The 19,059-nt window shown below is 31.8% G+C and overlaps 1 protein-coding gene across 1 annotated transcript in view; it reads right to left on the bottom strand.

Moving 5' to 3' along the window:
* Positions 1-19,059, bottom strand: part of LOC111638072 (E3 ubiquitin-protein ligase MARCH6-like) — a 114,898-nt gene that overhangs the window by 57,950 nt on the left and 37,889 nt on the right. The window contains exons 5-8 of the mRNA XM_023383703.1: positions 15,867-16,025; positions 13,429-13,498; positions 3,348-3,529; positions 1,781-1,799 (exon numbers count right to left, since the gene is read on the bottom strand). Coding sequence (XP_023239471.1) covers positions 1,781-1,799; positions 3,348-3,529; positions 13,429-13,498; positions 15,867-16,025 — 430 coding nt within the window. The remainder of the gene's footprint in view (positions 1-1,780; positions 1,800-3,347; positions 3,530-13,428; positions 13,499-15,866; positions 16,026-19,059) is intronic.

Raw genomic sequence — 19,059 nt, 5'->3', positions numbered from 1 at the left:
AAAAAGGAAAGTATATAATTTTCATACTTAAAATTTATTTAGAACTTTTTTCATTATAAATGCAACAAATGGAATTCATTTGGTGTTATTTTATGCATAAGTCCAAATCATAAAACTAATTTGATATTTGGCATTGTTGTTGAGAAACTAATGCGTCAATATCTGGTTCGATTGAAGTAGTTGCAATTCTCAGGCATCCTTCAAGGTGTTCATCCGATATTTTAGTTCTAATTTTATACTTAGTATGCTTCATTCTTGAAAATAGTTGTTCACATATGTAGGTGCTTCCAAACAATGATGACATGAACAACACATGACTGTGCAATGTGGGATATATGTCTCTGGGTAGGTATGATTTATAAAAGTCAAAAAAAAATTTGATCATGTCTCTTTAAGTTGGATGTCAGATTGCAACTCTATGCATTCCATTTGAAAAGTTGCTGGCAGCATTGGTATATCGACTGTAAATGGAGTCGCGAAAATACAAAAATTGAGATTATTTTTCCGAAAATCTATTTTCGAATTCTTGTAACAAATCGAAAAGTAAGGCCGCATATTTTTCCCCTTTTTAGGAATATGTTTGGACAATGTGTTGAAATGCAAAAAGTTGTTCGCATTTAATTAAGCCCGCCATAATTTCAGTTTTACCTGGAATGCGTTTATGATTTGAAACATTGCACTAATAAGTTGGTTTTTCCCTTGAAGACGCGTGTTTAAGTCATTTAAATGACCAGTCAAATCTACTAAAAATGCTAAATCTGCAAGCCAGTTAGCATCGTCAAATTCTGGCACAGATTTTGCTTTCGATGTCATAAAAGATTTGATTTCATTAAGTAGGTCATAAAATCTTTTTAACATTTGTCCTCGACTGAGCCACCTTATTTCTGCAAAATATACGATATCGCTATACTCGGCATCAATATTTTTGAGAAATTCTTGGAATTGGCGATGATATAATCCCCGGGCTCTTATAAAATTCACAGTCTTGACAACGATTTGCATAACATGATCCATTTTCAAAGCTTTTGCGCATAAATTTTCTTGGTGTAGTATGCAGTGGTACTTCATCAAATGAGAATTTGTGACAGCAATGGCATCGTTTTCTATTAATTTTACAAGCCCTTCTTTCTCACCTATCATAGCTGGGGCCCCATCCGTAATTATACCAGATATATTGGAAAGGGATAAAGAAAATCGCATAAGGTTCTTTTCACTGTTTCATATAAATCTCTTGATTTTGTTGTGTCTTTTAATGACACTAATGAGAGCATTTCTTCAGTTACACTATATTCATCATTTATATCTCTAATAAAAATGGCGAGTTGAGCCGTATCAGTAGCGTCAGTACTTTCATCCATGGCCAAAGAATAAAATATAAACCCACAGGCTTTACTTTTCAAATTGCTTTCGATATATTTCCCGAGATCGTCAATTCTCCTTGCAATAGTTTGATGAGACAAACTGATTTTAGAAATATCATTCTTCTTGTCTGGACAAATTATATCTGCAACATTTTCCATGCATTCCTTAATAAACCCGCCATCAGAAAATAATTTTGATTTTTTGGCGATTAAATTTGCGACTACAAAACTAGCCTTCACAAAGGAGTCTGTCTGAGTTGTAACGTTGCTAAAAACCTTTTGTTGAGATATAAGACCTTTCTTCAGTACCATTACTTTGTCTTTGCGACACATTCCATGATATGCATCGAATTTGGAAGCGTGTTTTTGTGCATAATGCCTTCTCAAATTATACTCTTTGAAGACAGGTATTGAAACACGACAAATTAGGCAGAGTGCCTCACTTTTTACGTCAAGAAAAAAAATAGTCCTCTGTCCATTTCTCATTAAATAACCTTCTTTCATCGATATATTTCCTTTTCTTAGAAACTGTTTTTTTGTTGAGTCGTCGAAGCCATGCTGACAGGTAAATTGACAATACCGTAATTAGTTATTTAAAAGTAATTTTTAAAAAAATTATATTTACCTTAAGTAGCCAAAATGGCGGCGCTTCAGTTAGGTTCGTTTCGGTTAGATTAGCTACACTTTTAGTAGATGTTTCCTTTTTTTTTATTTATTTTGTTCAAGAAATACTGTGAATCAATAACTAGTGACGTTTACACTCGGCGGCTCCCTTCCGGGAAGAGTCCCTCTGGAACACGAACAGTCGGAAGTGCGGCCATTTTGGCTACCTAAGGTACATCTATCCAAAAATAATATATATTTACTTACTTAAGAAGAAACAACTATTAAATAAATTTTAAAAATAATATAATTTGTTGTTTCACAAATAAAAGCAAGAGTAATGAGTCACGTTTGAGTGGAAACGAAAAAAGAACGAATCAGTGTTTCCAGATGTTTTTGGTATTTGTAGCCAAAAATTTTCTAAAATGTAACTCAAAAGTAGCAATCTTAATAGTACTATATAAGTATAAAATTTTGCGGCTTTGTGAAACTTCTTTTTTGAGGTTTATGCGATTGAAATAAATAAAATATTAAAAAATTGTCACTTTTGTTTACAGTTTATTGGGCCGCATGCGACCCGCGGGCTTGACACCCCTGTTTTAGATCATCATCTATTGTGCCACAAAGCACTTCTGCCACAATCTGTAGATCTTTCTTTTTAACTCCATTTATGCTTAGCATTCCGCCATGAATTTTGTTTCTGACAAAGCAAAAAGTTTTCCTACCACTTCACTGGTAAAACCTGTATATTCCTCAAACCTTTTCACCATGCTCAATTATCCACTCAGCCCTGTTGTTGATCAACTCTTCTTATTCTGGATCATAATCACTCTTTTCATAGATCGAATCTTGTCAATCTGGCTTCACTATCCTGTCGGCTGTACCAATGTAGAGAACCCGATCTGAATTATGGATTCCATCCTGCCGGTTCATCACACAGAAACTCAAGCAACCAAATATCGTAACAAAAAACTTTAATCTCTAATCCCACCTTTGAACTCCACCACTTCACTACTCTTCCTCTCTCTACCATCCTCCTACCTACTCTGACTGTCCCTTTTCCCACCTTTACTCCCTTCTTTTTTATGGTCTTTTGTCTACATTTCTTATTACCCTTTACAACTGCATACAAATGGATTGCACATGGATCGACAAAACCACAGTTGAGGGAGGATGAGGAGGTCCAATATCACTACAAAAGATTTTTGATGTTATGTTACCACTCATCAGAAACATAAGAGTTTTTATTTGAATGACCAACCATTACATTCAAATAATAACTCACAAAGTCTGCCATACCAAATCCAGAGATTTTTCATTATAATGACTAGTCATTAAAGGTGAGCAAATGCAGTCATAAAATTTCTAAGCACTACATCTTACAATTATCATCCATTCTTGTAATTTCGATGCTACTGCATTCCATCCTCTTGGAAGCCATCCAAATAACAATGTCAAAATGCGCAATGAAAGCCAGCAGATGTAAAGACCACAAGCAGCTGTATATAATTCATGAACTTTTGTATTTCCCATCCAGAGTTTCATCAACTTTCGTCCAAAAAACACTAAAAAAATAATAAACTAATAAATACATAATTATATGTATATTTTATAACAAAAATAAAAAATTATATTTTACTTAAACAAGTAGAAAATAATCAATTATTATATAATAATTTTGTTACAAACTTTATAAATGTATTGTATGTATACTGCTATAACTAACACTGACGATAATTATTAATTATAATAAAAACTCTTTCTAACCTGTTACCGGTGCATTCTCCTTCTTCTACTAAATCGTAATGAACCAAAACAGCTCTTTAACAAACAAAAATAACTCTTTCTTAACGTTTTCAAACCCTAACAACAGTTCTTCTTCAGGTATTTTTGAATCTTTGATGGAAATGCCGCTCATAAAACTTTAAATTTGAAAATATGTATGTTCGAATGCACATTCCCCATTTACATCATTGTCAACATGCATTCGAACATACATATTTTCAAATTTAAAGTTTTACGAGTGGCATTTCCATCAGAGATTCAAAAATACCTGAAGAAGAACTGTCGTTAGGGTTCAGAAACGTTAGTAAAGATCTGTTTTGGTTCGTTACTATTTTGTAGAAGAAGGAGAACGCACCGGGAACAGGTTAGAAAAAGTTTTTATTAGTATTCTCTGGTGTTGGGATAAAGATGTGTAATTATTAATTATACCATATTTTCACAGAATGACAAGCATGCCAGTCTATCTAGGGAGACCATAAAATCAGATATTTCTGTGTGGTAAAATCCAGCATTCTGGTTTATCCAAGAAAAATGCCAGCATGCTAATTTAAGTCGCTATACATTGCTCTCTAGAGGATTCGTTAAGTAAACGAGCAAGTTTTTATTCTAAAACTGTCAACATTACACCAAAAATGACTATATATGTTTCATTTCATTATCCGTCTAATAATGTAAAATACTCAAGGTATTCTGAAAGTGCTTTTATTATGTGTATTTTATTGTTATTTGATTCAAAAACACAAAAATAAACACATTAAATTTAAGAAACTAGCAGTAAATTTCCTCAGCTTTACAATGATTAACATCTGATTTGTGTGAAATTTGAGAAAAAGGTGTTATTTTTAAGGTGGGGATAGATGGTGGATGTAGCCCACACTAACAGCAACAACTACTGCTACTACTATTACTGTCAATAAGTTGTTAGTTGTCTTATTGTCTTGTAACTAGAATGCTCTTCCTGATTTTAAGTCAATCAAATTACAGATTAATGTTATTATTTTATTGTACTAGGAAGAATGTTTTCTTTAATATTTAATTAACAACTAGTTTTGTTGGATCTAATTAATTTTATATTTTAGTTGCAGTTTAACCAGCATGCCATTAACCATGGGGTTTTCAACACGCTGGTCTCCCATTTTTATGCAGCATGCCAGTCATTCTGCAAAAATACAGTAATACAAATTGTGGTTCCAATAATATCAAGTACAGTCATTACAATTAAAAATATGTAATAGTTTTTCTTAAACTTGTGATAATATTTGATCGTTTATCACAATTTTTATTCTTTTCTCATTTATATATTTTATGTTCTATGATTTTTAAAATATTTATCTAAATTCAATAATATCCTAATACATGTCATAACAACAAATTTTAATTAGATATATGAAATTATCTCATCAACTTAGTTTACTTCAAGCTTCTTGTCCTTTGATCATTGTGTTTCGTAAATCGGATCATAATCACTCTTTTCATAGATCGAATCTTGTCAATCTGGCTTCACTATCCTGTCGGCTGTACCAATGTAGAGAACCCGATCTGAATTATGGATTCCATCCTGCCGGTTCATCACACAGAAACTCAAGCAACCAAATATCGTAACAAAAAACTTTAATCTCTAATCCCACCTTTGAACTCCACCACTTCACTACTCTTCCTCTCTCTACCATCCTCCTACCTACTCTGACTGTCCCTTTTCCCACCTTNTCCGTTTTATATGAATTCCATGTTGTAGGAGTCACTTAGATTTTATAAATGCATGTGCCGGACTGTGAATGGCTCACATATTTGTAAAATCTAAGTGACTCGTACAACATGTAATTCAGATAAAACGGAAAAATCAATGATCTTATAGGGGGGTCGACTGTAGTTGATGGGAGATATTTATTTGGCAAAATTATATTTACTTACCTAAAGAGTATATCTGCAGAGAATTGTTTGTTACAGATTCATAATATTCCTATTAAAGGTGTGGAATATTTTCTAGGTAAACTTATTGAATATCCTCTCTATATACAACATTTCGTGTTTTATCATCAGGAGCACAAATGAACAGATTTGCAGCTACTAACATGTGAGCACACAACAAAGTTGTCATGTGAAAAGCAACTGCATCCCAGACCAAGTCCCATAACTCTTGGGCAGACTTAGGCCTTGAGACTTGTTAATGGTCATTGCAAAGTATAGACCAACTGGAAATTGTAGGCATTTTCATTCAAATGGGTAATTTGTCAGGTTTAACAGTATGCTATTAAATGATATGTCTAGTCCTTCAATTTTGAATGTTGGCATGAAATTTCTTTCAAGTATTTCAGTAGAACCAAAACATGTCATTTGGAAGACCCTATTGTGCTTTAAAAAAATGTTTAGTGTCAGGATGAGTCCCATTTAATAGTGATAGAAAAAGTTCGGGGGCAAGTACAACATCCAGTTTAACTTTGCCGGAAGAGCAGTAAATCCACTGTGATTCATTCTTCCACTTCAGAGCACTGCAATACCCACATACTTTATCTATAAACCCAATATTAGCTGATGATGAATAGTCTTAAATAAGATTGTCATAAATGAAAGCACTTCAGACTTTTTCGTGCCAAAAATTTAAGTAGGCATAATCTTCTCTCACGCAAATACACCTAGGCCTAATGAATCACAAACACAATATTTAACCCGTCGGCACACGCCTAGTGCCGATTAGGCACCAATCGATTTTTAATTAGTTCGTGTAAAAATCCTAATTGTGTGAAAAATCTGAAAAAATTATTACCTGTCTAATTTTTCTTCAATTTTACGATGCGCAATTCAGTTTTTGCTTAAAGCGTCTCATTATTTTTATTTAATTATTGGTGCCGAATCGGCACTATGGCGCGCGTGATCTCGGATTTCAATTTTCAAATTTCCCGCCAGTCGCTGTTACTAAAAATAGCTGCAGCTACGGCGCGCGCTTCTTCGCTTATAATCGCGTTATTATAAAGCGAATAACTTCTAAAAAACTGAAATTTGACCGAAAATAATTTAATTTCTTTCATTGGTATTTTTTAATCATTTTATAAAGTTTTATGACACCATCACATTTCCCTGAGTGGAAGTAACCAATTTGTTAACCATTTGACCCTCGGCTGACAGAGAAGGAAGTTTTTGAAAACAAAGTAATAGAGCGTTTAGCAGTTTGTTGTTTTTCACAGTGGAAGACTAGTAAGTTTATATAATAGACTCTAGTAAGACTTATTAGAGTCTATTATTTTCCAGAGAATAAATAATAGAGTTGAAAAATAGCACAATTCCGTGAAATTTAACAAATCTGATGTCAATAAAGGAAAGTTGAAGTTATTTATAGTGAGTTGATATTTTATAAGTTTAGTTTTTGCATTTATAAATCAAATTTTAAAAAATATAAATTTTTTATTTAAATAAATTTAAATAAAAAAATAGAATTTTTATTATTTAAATATAAATTCTATATTTTAACAAGTATTTTATACTGTTAGATAGTAGAGAAATCGAGTATTTAAGCATTTACTGTATATCAGTAAAAATAAAAAAATTGCGTTAATTTGGTTTATATATTTTGCCGTTACATTGCGCATGTAAGCTTTAAACTACAGTCAGAAATATATATTATTTTTATATGAATTTATTAATTATAATAAACATACATTATGTCTAAAATTTAATTAAAATAGCACTCTCTAATTAACATCTTAAATGAAGAAGTAATTAAATCGGGTCCCGCCGCCATCTTAAATAACGCGCGACGGTAAATAATCGATTTTGAGCGCGTCGCGTTGAATCAAATTAAATAATTTATAAAAATTAAAATAATAAGTATGTTTACAAAATAATTGACTATATCTATTCGCAATAGTACTGTAAAACACATCGTACTTATAGTTTAGCATTTCTGATAACAATTAATTAATTTTTGAATTTTTTTATATTTTATATATAAAATGCGAATAAAAAAACATAAATGCGTAAAACTTAATTTAAAAAATATCTGCAACTTCAGAAAACACATATATATTATAATCTATCAAAAAAAGTTAGTTAATAATAATTAAAATCGAGAAAAAAAATAAAACTTTCGAGGTAAAATAATTTCTGTGGTAAAAAGTGAGGTAAGCGATCACGTGACGCCCGTCTCCCCATCGTCTATAACCAAAACGGCCGAGGGTGAAATAAAAGCGAAAACATCAGTAGAAGTAAAAACAAACATCGGCGCGTATCTAGGACTATATATTTGAACGGGAGCGAAGATGAAACACGACACTTTGTAATTTATGATAATTACCTTCTAATATTAAAAAATTAAAATCATCAAAAAATTATAACAAAATTAAAATTTTTTGACTAAACTCGACTACAAACATATCTTAGAACTGGATTAAAGTAAAAGTACCCGTTTTTCGACGCTAAATTTTTATTAATTAATTTTTTAAATTGGTGCCTATTTGACCGAGCGCGCGTAATTTAAATTTGACGGAGCACGCGCGTGCCGACGGGTTAACAATTCGAAAAACCCGCATACTACCATCTAGCATGATGATGTCACTTTTTTAATGCCTTGAAGATTTTGCTAATTAACTTATTATATTTTAATGTCAGTTCTTCAAATATAATAGTAAACTTCAATAATACACTATTCTTATAGATAATGCCTTGACAGGAAATACTAATTCATGTGTCGCCATATAGTGAAGAGACAGACAAATAGACAGACAGAAATCTGTTGCAGTTTAATTTAATTAATGTAGATTTTGAGATGATATGTATCTACAAACGTTCTCCTGAATCCACAGATTCAAAATATGAAGTTTGGTTACAATATGTTAAGGCATTTTTTCGTGATGTGGCAACAAATGTTTTGACCACTACAGTTTTATTTATATAGAAGATTTTTAGAAATTTTTGTAAAAAATCTATAGGTTTGATTAGTGGTAAACATTCTGGTGATCATAGAGATGGTACAATTAAAATTTGGTAATGATTGGTTGAGTAGTTTTTGCGGTAAGTTGGAACAAACGTAAATACGTTGTCTCTTTATATAGTAGTGTAGATTTAATTTTAATTATAGTTTTTTTATACCTCTTTTATACTACAAGATTCTTATACAATCACATACAGTAGATCCCCCTATAAAAGCGTTTCCTATAGTTATGATTCCTATAAAAATTGTGGCATTATCCGTAAACAACGGTAAAAATAACTCCTATAATACGTAAAACGTCATCGGGCAGCCGAACTACTTACCCGCCGTCCGTAGCGCCACGCTACGGAGAGATTTCTATCGTCTGGACAGTATTATATAAATTATATATAAATTAGGTACTGTACATATAATTATATATTAATTATATATAAATTAGGTACTGTATATATAATTATATATTAACTTAATTTATTGTAACTTTATTATAATTAAATATATATTTTTCGCCGTCTAGCGTCACGCTACGGCGAGTTAGGCGACCTATCGTCTGTTTAGTACTGTAATTTTATACATTTCTTGTGAAAGAAACATTTCTTATTTAACGGCCATAAAAATTATTTATATTAATGATGTCTCCAAAGGTCAACGAAGTTTTAGCAGAAAAATAATATCAGAAATAGCGGCCGCAATTTGATGCGCTGTTCCGCGACGAAACCAAGCTTTAGCAACGGGCGTAGTCGAACGGTACACACTCGGTAAGCAATCCTACAATTTTTTGTTTATAACGTAGTTTATACGGATTATTTTCAAAAAAATATACGTATTTTGGAAATGTTGAGTCGAATTAGTCTAGAATCGATTAATTTTATGAAAGAAAACCTTTCAAACAGCCGTAGTCCGTAAACTATGATTCCTACAAAATTGATTCATAAAGAACGGAACGTATCTACCATCTTATAGGGGGATCTACTGTACAAGATTTTATGAGCCATCAATTTTATTTTACTTTTATTCATCTCATCAGTTTTATTCAATAGCCTCACAACACCCTTTTTTAATGATCTTAAAAAATAATCTATTTCTCTTTTTTTGTGGAATACATTCCACAAAAAAAAAAAAGAGAGAGAGGAAGACCCAGGCAAACTTGGTATGAGAGTAAAGTTAGCATATAGTGAAAACAGGTTTAATAATTCTAAATAATTTATGAACAATGAAAAAATTTTTAAATTTGTATTTTTCTGTTGACTTTGCTCATAATCATCTTAGAGAATAGTCTGTAACTGAAGATGAGTCTGGACTCAAAATGTATTTTGCATAATGATTATTTGAAGAACATTTCTCAATCTCTGTAAAATAAGTTCCTGAATACATGTCCTCATTTTATCAACTTGATAAACAATGTGCAATGTTCAAGAAGAAAGAATAAATAATTACAAGGGTTGTTTATTAAAATGTGGATTGTTTTCCAAATAAGCACCAGCTTAGAATCATTACTTGAATAGGATAGTTATATATCACTCCAAATAAATAATAAAACATTTAAATATGACCTTCCTACTCAATTCAGTTGTTTTCGTGACATGTATCATAACATTCTAATGTTTGGCTAAGCTATTTTTAAATTGAAATAAAAAAATAATGCGATTGTTAATATTACAATTAAACAGCAGTCTACTCATCTGTCTTTATAGAAAATTATTTTATATTAATTATTAATAGTTAGCCAAAATATAAACCAAATAATGTGGCATTTAATGATATGATTATTACAAAATACTAAGACTTGGATGTTCACACACATATTTACAATGAGCTGCTAATAAACATGAAACAAAAAATATTTTAATGTTATAAATGTATGATCAATAATTAAAGCAACTGCCACCTCATGCCAGCTAGTGTGAAAATAATGTCATGATGTTAAATTTGATGTAATGCATAACTACACTGTATTGGTCAAATATCAATATTAACTTATAAATATACTTTAACTTTATTCATTTTAATTTTCAATAAATTTGTTAAACTAATTTATTTTATGAAGGGCTACTGCAAATTACAACATAGTCCTCAGAAATTTCAGTAATATTCTTTGTCTGATATAAACCTTTAATGAGCAAAGAAAAAAGCATGCTTTTGAAACATTTTCAAGAAAAGTGAAGTTGAACATTTTGAACAACTTTCAGCAATTTTAGAGAAATCTTTTGTCAAAGATGAGGTTTGGTGGCTATGTAAATTACCCATTTTGGCAAGATTGGCAGTTTGCATCTCAACATATAAACAGTTTTTCAAATCAATGCAATCTTTACATAAAATACAATGGAACCTCACTTAACAAGCACCTCGCATAACGAGTATTTCACATAATGAGCAAAACATATTGTAAAAAATTAACTTGCTTAATGAGCAATGTTTCGCATAATGAGTAACAAGAAGAGGGAAAGTCCCAGATTGTTTGCATGCTCCATCAGTCTGTGTTTAGTACTCATTCCGCTAGCATCTTAGTGTTGCTTGTGATCAAACATTTTTCCAAACTTGTGTTCAGATATATTATGTATAAACATCAACAACCATAGTCGGTTATATAATAAACACGCCAAAGAATATGCCAAATTCTTGGGCTACGTGAACCAAGCATTTGGCTACATAGCCCAAGAATTTGTCATATTGTTTGGTGTGTTTATCAGACATATTATCTGTGATTTTTTTTGTTTTTTGCAAATCATATTCGCATTCCAGGTTGGTTCATTCTGTGCTAGAAGAAAAGATAAAGATAATTCATTCTCCTTAATAATGTATATTTTATAATTTTCTTTGAATAAATGTTATACATAAAATATTTGACACAAAACGACTACTAATCTTAGCACTTTACAACACTGTTGTAAAAATAGGTTTTGTGGATTGTTGTTAAAATATTTGAGTATTTTTTTGGCATGAAATGCATTATTGCATTTTACATTAATTTATAAAAGAAAAACTGATTCACTTAACGAGTGTTTCACATTACGAGTAAGATTCTGGAACAAATTATGCTTGTTGACTAAGGTTCCACTGTAATTGTAAATTATGTGTGTTAGGCTCAAAGACTGAAATCGCTCATTGAGCGAAAAAAATGACCACAACGTGTTGTGATCATTTCAAAACAATGTATGAAAAAATATATTAACCTATCCAATGTTGAAATTTTTCTCCATTGCGTGTCACTTCACATTGAATTTTCGTCGATGTTAACCTAACATAAATTTTTATAATAATCGTGGCTATTGTATGGTTAACAATTATTTCTTTATTTTGTACAAACAAAATAAATATATTGAAAAATATAAAAACAAAAAACTATACTTTAAAAGTTAATCTAGTATCAAAAACATTTGATTCAGCATGACACACAGTCCTCAGAAAAACATCACACAAAAGTGCCAGTGCTGCCAGCTAAAACACACACATATATATATATATCCAACATATTATAAAAACCAACATATATATATAAACACACAATAATAGCCAATTGAAAATTTAAAATAGTTATTCAAACAAGAAGCAATTTAAACTAGATTAAAGTCTCATAAGTATTCTCTCCTTGTTTATCTCAATTCAATAAATTCATAAGCACAAATGATAAAAATTTAGAAAAACAAAAGAAATCAATTAAACCAATTAAAAAGCACCAAAATTTGAAGCAGAGAACTTGCATCATGTTTTTAAATGTTTAAATGTATAACAGCTGTAATTCCACATGTAGCTATGCATTATTTGACATTTAAGAGGTATACTTAATATATTACTTATATCTTAAAGTATAAAACTAATTAGGACTTATCAAATTAGTTGTGTAATTCAATCCAATTTTAAAAAGTCATCTAATAGGCTTCTCAGAAAAAAATGTACCACACAATATCAAAATATTTATCTCTTGCACACTGTTCAAAACGAGTTAATGAATGATAAGAGACTGAAAACAGAACAATCATAGTAAAAGTTGCAAGATGACATTCAATTATTGTCAACTGAATATCTGATATTAATTAGCCATCAAAAACGATCATCAGTAATTTTGAAATATAGACACGCTATCAATATTGGCATTAAAATTAGGAAACATTGCTTTTTTGAATATAAGAAACACAATAGGATAAAAAATACAATAAAACTTCATTCGATCATTCCAGATTTTATCATTTTCTCAGAAACGTTGTTTTAATTTCTAGGGTCCCTAAACAAATTCTATTTAGACTATAAAAATTAAACCTGTATCAACTGTTCCTCATTTATCACTTTTCTGTTAAATGTTTTTTTTTTAAAAAAAAGCAACATCACATACAAAATGTTAGCATAATTAGTAGTAGTAACAGCAGTGAAAAAGTTTCTGAAATGTAGCTTAGCAAATAGCAGTTCAGTCTGCATATAATCTACCAGACGACAGGAGAGGAATAAGGTGGTGATTGTGATGACAAAGCCAAGTTAGTTTTACCAAATCATTTCATGCATGTGGAAACTCCCTATCTTGGTATTCACTCAGCAGAATGGTAAAAGTTAAAAAAAACGAACGTTTTCAGTCTTCTTCTAAGACCAGCTTTAGGTTACAATTTCAAATAGGTGGAACGTTAAACTTTCCATGTATTTTGTGCATTAGAATATATGAGAGCCTTTACATAATTTTTATTTTCATATAAATAGATCATTTTTCCAATTAATAAAATTACTTAATTTTATGAGTAACTTAAAATTCTAAACTTTTACACTTACCTGGTATAGTTAGCATTCCTAAACTTCCAATCATTAAGCTTGCACAAATCAGAGTCAGTAAGCAAATTATCTAACATAAAATAAAACAATTATATTAAAATCCTTCTTTATTATAAAGACAAGTAATACCTTGACTTACACTGAATTCAACTTTGTGTCAGTTTTCAAGCAATCAAAATCAAAAGTAACTTTACCAAACCATCACCAGTTCATGACATGAAAAAAAATTCTTACAAACGTTTTCATCTATGAGAAATAGACATCTTCAGGTAAGAATTTTTCTTTTTTCGTGTCATGAACTGGTGATGGTTTGGTGAGTGGTATATTTATAATAACCCAGTTTTTGACATATATCAAAAGTAACTTTATAAATATTTTGCAACAACACTGCCAGATAATTTCCCACTCAGGTGCACTGGAGCAATTAGACGCAAGAGTCAAATGCTTTTCTAACACAATGCTTGCAAAAGAGCTTGGAATGAAAAAAATAGTAGTCGCCTCTCCATCAGCTCCTAGACTGTACAGATTTGCCAAGACAAACAAACAGAAAGAAGTATAAGACCAATGGTTGATAAATGCTGCTCCCCTATGATAATGCTAGAACAATTACTCAAAAACTTCATTAACACACACATGCCTCCACACGATTACAGCATAAAACAGCCGCTAGAATTCCTCCAGAAATTATAAAATCTGAAATTAAAAGAAGGAAGTTACATGATTGAACTAGACTTCAAGGCTTTATATCCCTCAATCAAACTAGAGCCATGTTTTTGCCATCTGAGAGACTTCCTAATGAGCATGATCGGAAACATGGAAAACATGAAAAAACAGATACTAGAACTGATGCATCTAGCTACATATTCATTGATCTTTAATTTTAAAGGAGTAACATATGCTCAACATAGATGAGTAGCAATGGTAAGTCGTGTATCTGGTACATTATGCTAGATGGTCTTAAGGACATTAGAGAACACCATCATACCAAAATACACAGTACAAGTCATAATATATGCATGTTATGTTGACAATGTCTTGATTATCTGCAAAGAAAAACTAGATATACAGCAATTAATAAAAGACATCATCTCCAACAAGTTCAGCCTAGAGATTGAACTAAAACAAGAGAATGACAAAACTGTACATTTTTTGGATATATCAATAGAAAGAGAGGAGGGGAAAGCGCTACAAAAGTTTACAGAAAGCCGACATATAACCCGTTGTTAATACCATAGACTTCCTACTACGTGGCAAGTTATAAACTGGCAGCATTCCAGGCACTTATAAAGAGAGTGTACACAGATTGCAGCAAAGTTCGGGACAGAATTAATTAAAGAATTAGAGCATATCTAAGAGCTAGCATGGCAATTTGGAGTCAACCTGAATGCAATAAAGACAATAACCAACAAAAGAAAAATGGATGATAGCGAAGCTAATGCATCGCTATCACAGGGAAAAATATAGGATTACACAGTGATGGAATACATGGTTCCCATAAGCAATATTTACAAAGAAATAGGAGCAGCAACAAACAAAAAGATAATTTTCAAAAGGAATCCAACAGTATACCAGATGCTACATACGGACAAGGAAGACACAGTCCCAAGGAAGACCAGAGCCTTAGTCTCAGTGTGTATAGAATTCCAGTACAAAACAAAAGGAAGTAAAAAGAGCTTTACTACATTGGAGCCACAGGGAGGTAATTAAAAGAAAGATTAAAAGAACATAAAACAAATGTATGGGACAAGCAGCCAGTCACTGCACTAGCGATGTATATTATAGCAGACCCAACAGAGGTTACAGTGGAATGGGAATGAGCAAAAGTAATACAAAAGATTCAAGACAAGTGACACCTCAAATATGCAGAGGCATGACAAATACACAAGACCAACCAGGCAGGACAAGCGATCAACTTCAGAGAATCAAGTAAAATCTCAGCAGCATGGAGAGCGGGCATAATATAAATATACTGCAGGCAAAAAGGGACAATTTAAAGAAATAGGTACAATTGTGGCCTTTTTATGTTTTCAGTTATGTTATTTTATTTATGTAGTTATTTATTTAGTACGTTTGCACATGTTATTATGTTATTGCATACATATTGTAATTTTTATTTACGAGATTGCGCACTAGAAAGTTCAAATTTAAAAACGTTCAGTAACAAATTTCATTGTATAGAAATCAGAATCATTCAATTTTTGTTCTTGAAGAATATCATTAAAAATGACTGAGAGCATTCAAAAAGATAATAAAATGGCTGCATTTTTAAAAGGTTTTTTTGAGGTTTACTTGTTTTTTATAAAGTGCAGTTAGAGCAGAGTGTAAGAATAGAAAATGCATTCAAGTACATTTGTTAGCATTAAAACCAAATAAAAATTTTTATTCAATAAAAATTGCATAAACATATTATTTTAAGATAAATAAAAATTTGAAAAAACCTTTAGAATAAAATATTTAGGACGTCTGTATGGTTGAAATCCAGTTGGACCATTTCCTTGCAATAGAGCTTGATGAGCTGCTGCCAGAGCACCATGTTGAAAACCTTGTTCCCGAGGTTGGTCATTCAACTGTTCCGGTTGAATTACTGGCTCAAGATTCTGTAAAACAATTATGTTAATAATTAAATTTTTAGAAATAACACAAAAATTTACACTATAATTCAATTAACAAAAAATATATCTATTATATAAACTCACTGAAAAAAAATTTACATCTCCAATCTTTAAAATTTTATATCCTGCTAAACTGTATCTTAAGAATGTTTACTGTAACCAACCATTTTAGGCAATTATCAAGATAGAAATTATAGAATAAACTTTGTCAACATTAGATAGTATTCTGTCTGTTTTTCAAAATAAAAACTTTTCTGTCAAAAATTTTTATCTTGTATAAATGATCTTCCATAGAATTAATACCAACTGTCAAAATACTGGATTAATAAGTAAATTAATTACACCATCAACACCAATAATCAGTAAAAAAACAAAAATTTTTTTGTAAGTAATGTTTCCTTCCATATATAACAGATATTATCAGGTTTAACTGATAGAACATATAATGTAAAAACAATATATTAATCACATACTCAGAACCAATTACAGTATGCACAGAAACAAAACAAAAATGAAAAAACTAATGCAAACATTTTCGAACTCTGTCAGAGTTCAAAAATGTCTTCAGACATTGTAACATTTACCGAATGGAACTTCATAAAAGCTTTTTAGAATATAAATTCAAACGAGCATTCAAATCACAAACACGAAAAATTCAAAATCCATGTTGTGCCTGCACATTCAGTTGCCCAACAAGGACTAAACAAATGGTAAAATCGTGTTGTTGATCAACTCTTGCCAGGTCACTGACAAAACTATCTCTTCCCCAAAATTTATGCACGCTGATGTGAAAGTAGATTTAAATATCTGGATGGCCTCCAACCATCTGAGGTGTTCCGTGAGAGGCGAAGCAAGAATGGGTTCGGCCCCATTAAAGTCCACCATGATGTCTGGATCTGCAGTGTACGTAGAGAGGGCCATAGTAATTCTCTCATGTCGTATATCCACAAGATGCTCTTGTAACCCAATTCCCTTGGAGCGCTTAGTTGCCCAGGTCTCTATCGTATTTGTTGTCCCTAATGGGAAATCATATATGCCAGGGAGTCTGTTAGGGTTGGGAGGGTCCTTCCCATTCCGAAGCATGTCAAAAATAGTTGGGCATCTCCTCAAAGTGACACACACCTGGCATTTTCTGGCAATGTTCATACCATCTTTTTTGTGTGTTAGATTCTTTTTTTACTACTTTAACATTGTCCATAATTATTTGACATCCTTCTCTCACATGTCCTCCTTGGACATACATAGCATGTATCTGTCTATAAAACAAAACCTCATTTTAGAAACACTGAAACCCTTAAATGTCACCAATGAATTATAGACATGGCGATTCTTGTATTAGAAAATAATTACTTTATAAGTGATGAAAAGTTCTATAGGCAGAATGATGAGATCCAGATGAGTTCTGTAATAGGTCCAATTCTAGCAGAACTAAGCATATCCAATGTAGACAAAGAGGTCGCCAACATTAAGGGTATTATAGAACTGCAACGCTACATTGATGATTGCTTTGTTGTATACGATAACAATATTATACAGGCTGATCAAATTCTTGAACATGTAAATAAAATAGATACAAATATTAAATTTGATTTAGAACCCGAAAATAATTGCCAGTTACCATTTATAGATATTCTTGTTACTAGACTTAACGACAACACAACCTGTGAAAAATGCAAAAAACCAAACCATGCACTGTTGACAATGTTATGCATTTCATATAGAAATAGATAAATAAAAACTCAAAAATAGAAACACAAAAACCAAAATTGTATAGCTTCTTGATAACAAGCACTGAGTTCAGCATTAACACAATTTTTCTTATCTCAAAACTCACTACTCACCACACCTATATATCAAACACCAACGCTAAACCAATTCAAACATATCTCGCAAATACTTTCGACGAGTATAAGTTCGTCATCGTCAGGCAAAAAAAAAACAAGAACGAAGAGCAAAGAAAATCACAACACTACCAGGAATAATCTTGACACTACCAGGATGCCTCAATCCTCCCTCCAACATTACCTGCCCTAGGCTGTTTTTTCAACAAAAAAATGCATAAAGAGAACTGGCCATTACGACCATTAGTAAACAAAAGGACGCATCCCACTTACCACCTGGAGAAAGTCTCTTGCAAAGTTTCTACGAGAGCTGCTTCTGTAATCACTGCATGTCACTCTTTCCTCTATAGATGCCAAAACCATCATTGGTTCCAACATGGCAAAATCTGCATCTTCTACAAACTGGACATGATATCCCTATAACAATCCATTCCAATATTTGAAGCCAAAATGTTAGCCAATGCTATGCTCCTCAGAAAACATTTTATGGTTCAACAGGTGCTAGACATTTGTGAAGCGCTGATCTTCATCACTGAAAACAACTATTTCCGCTTCAACCAGAAAGTCTACTTACAGAAGCAAGGAGTTCCCATGGGCTCCCCTCTCTCCACAGTCTTAGCCAAGCTCATTATGAGAAATGTGGAACACAAAACTTTCAACGCCGCACTTGCTATATGTTACCCATCACTATACTTATGCTATGTAGATGACATCCTACTACAGTCGACCCCCCTATAAGACGGTAGATATGTTCCGTTCTTTATGAATCAATTTCTTACGAGTCCTTGCCAATCACAGCCCGACACGTGTGAAGTTTACAGACTACGGCTGTTTGAAAGGTTTTCTTCCATAAAATTAATCAATTCTAGACTAATTCGACTCAACATTTCCAAAATACATATATTTTTTGGGAATAATCCGTATAAACTACGCTATAAACAAAAAATTGTAGGATTATTTACCGAGTGTGCACCATTCGACATCGCCATTGCTCAAGCTTGTTTTCGTCGCGGAGCAGCGCACCAAACCGCGGCCAATTTCTGATAAGTTATTTTTCTGCGAAAACTTCCTTGAACTTTGGAGACATCATTAATATAAATAATTTTAATCGCCGTTGAATAAGAAATGTTTCTTTCACAAGAAATGTATAAAATTACAGTACTGTATTAGACTTACGG

The sequence above is a fragment of the Centruroides sculpturatus genome, unplaced genomic scaffold, assembly GCF_000671375.1.
Source record: "Centruroides sculpturatus isolate CEXI.00-Female unplaced genomic scaffold, Cexi_2.0 scaffold1138, whole genome shotgun sequence".
Classification (NCBI taxonomy): Eukaryota; Metazoa; Arthropoda; class Arachnida; order Scorpiones; family Buthidae; genus Centruroides; species Centruroides sculpturatus.
The sequence above is the reverse complement of the archived record's forward strand: the minus strand, read 5'-3'. Positions and strand labels throughout refer to the sequence as shown.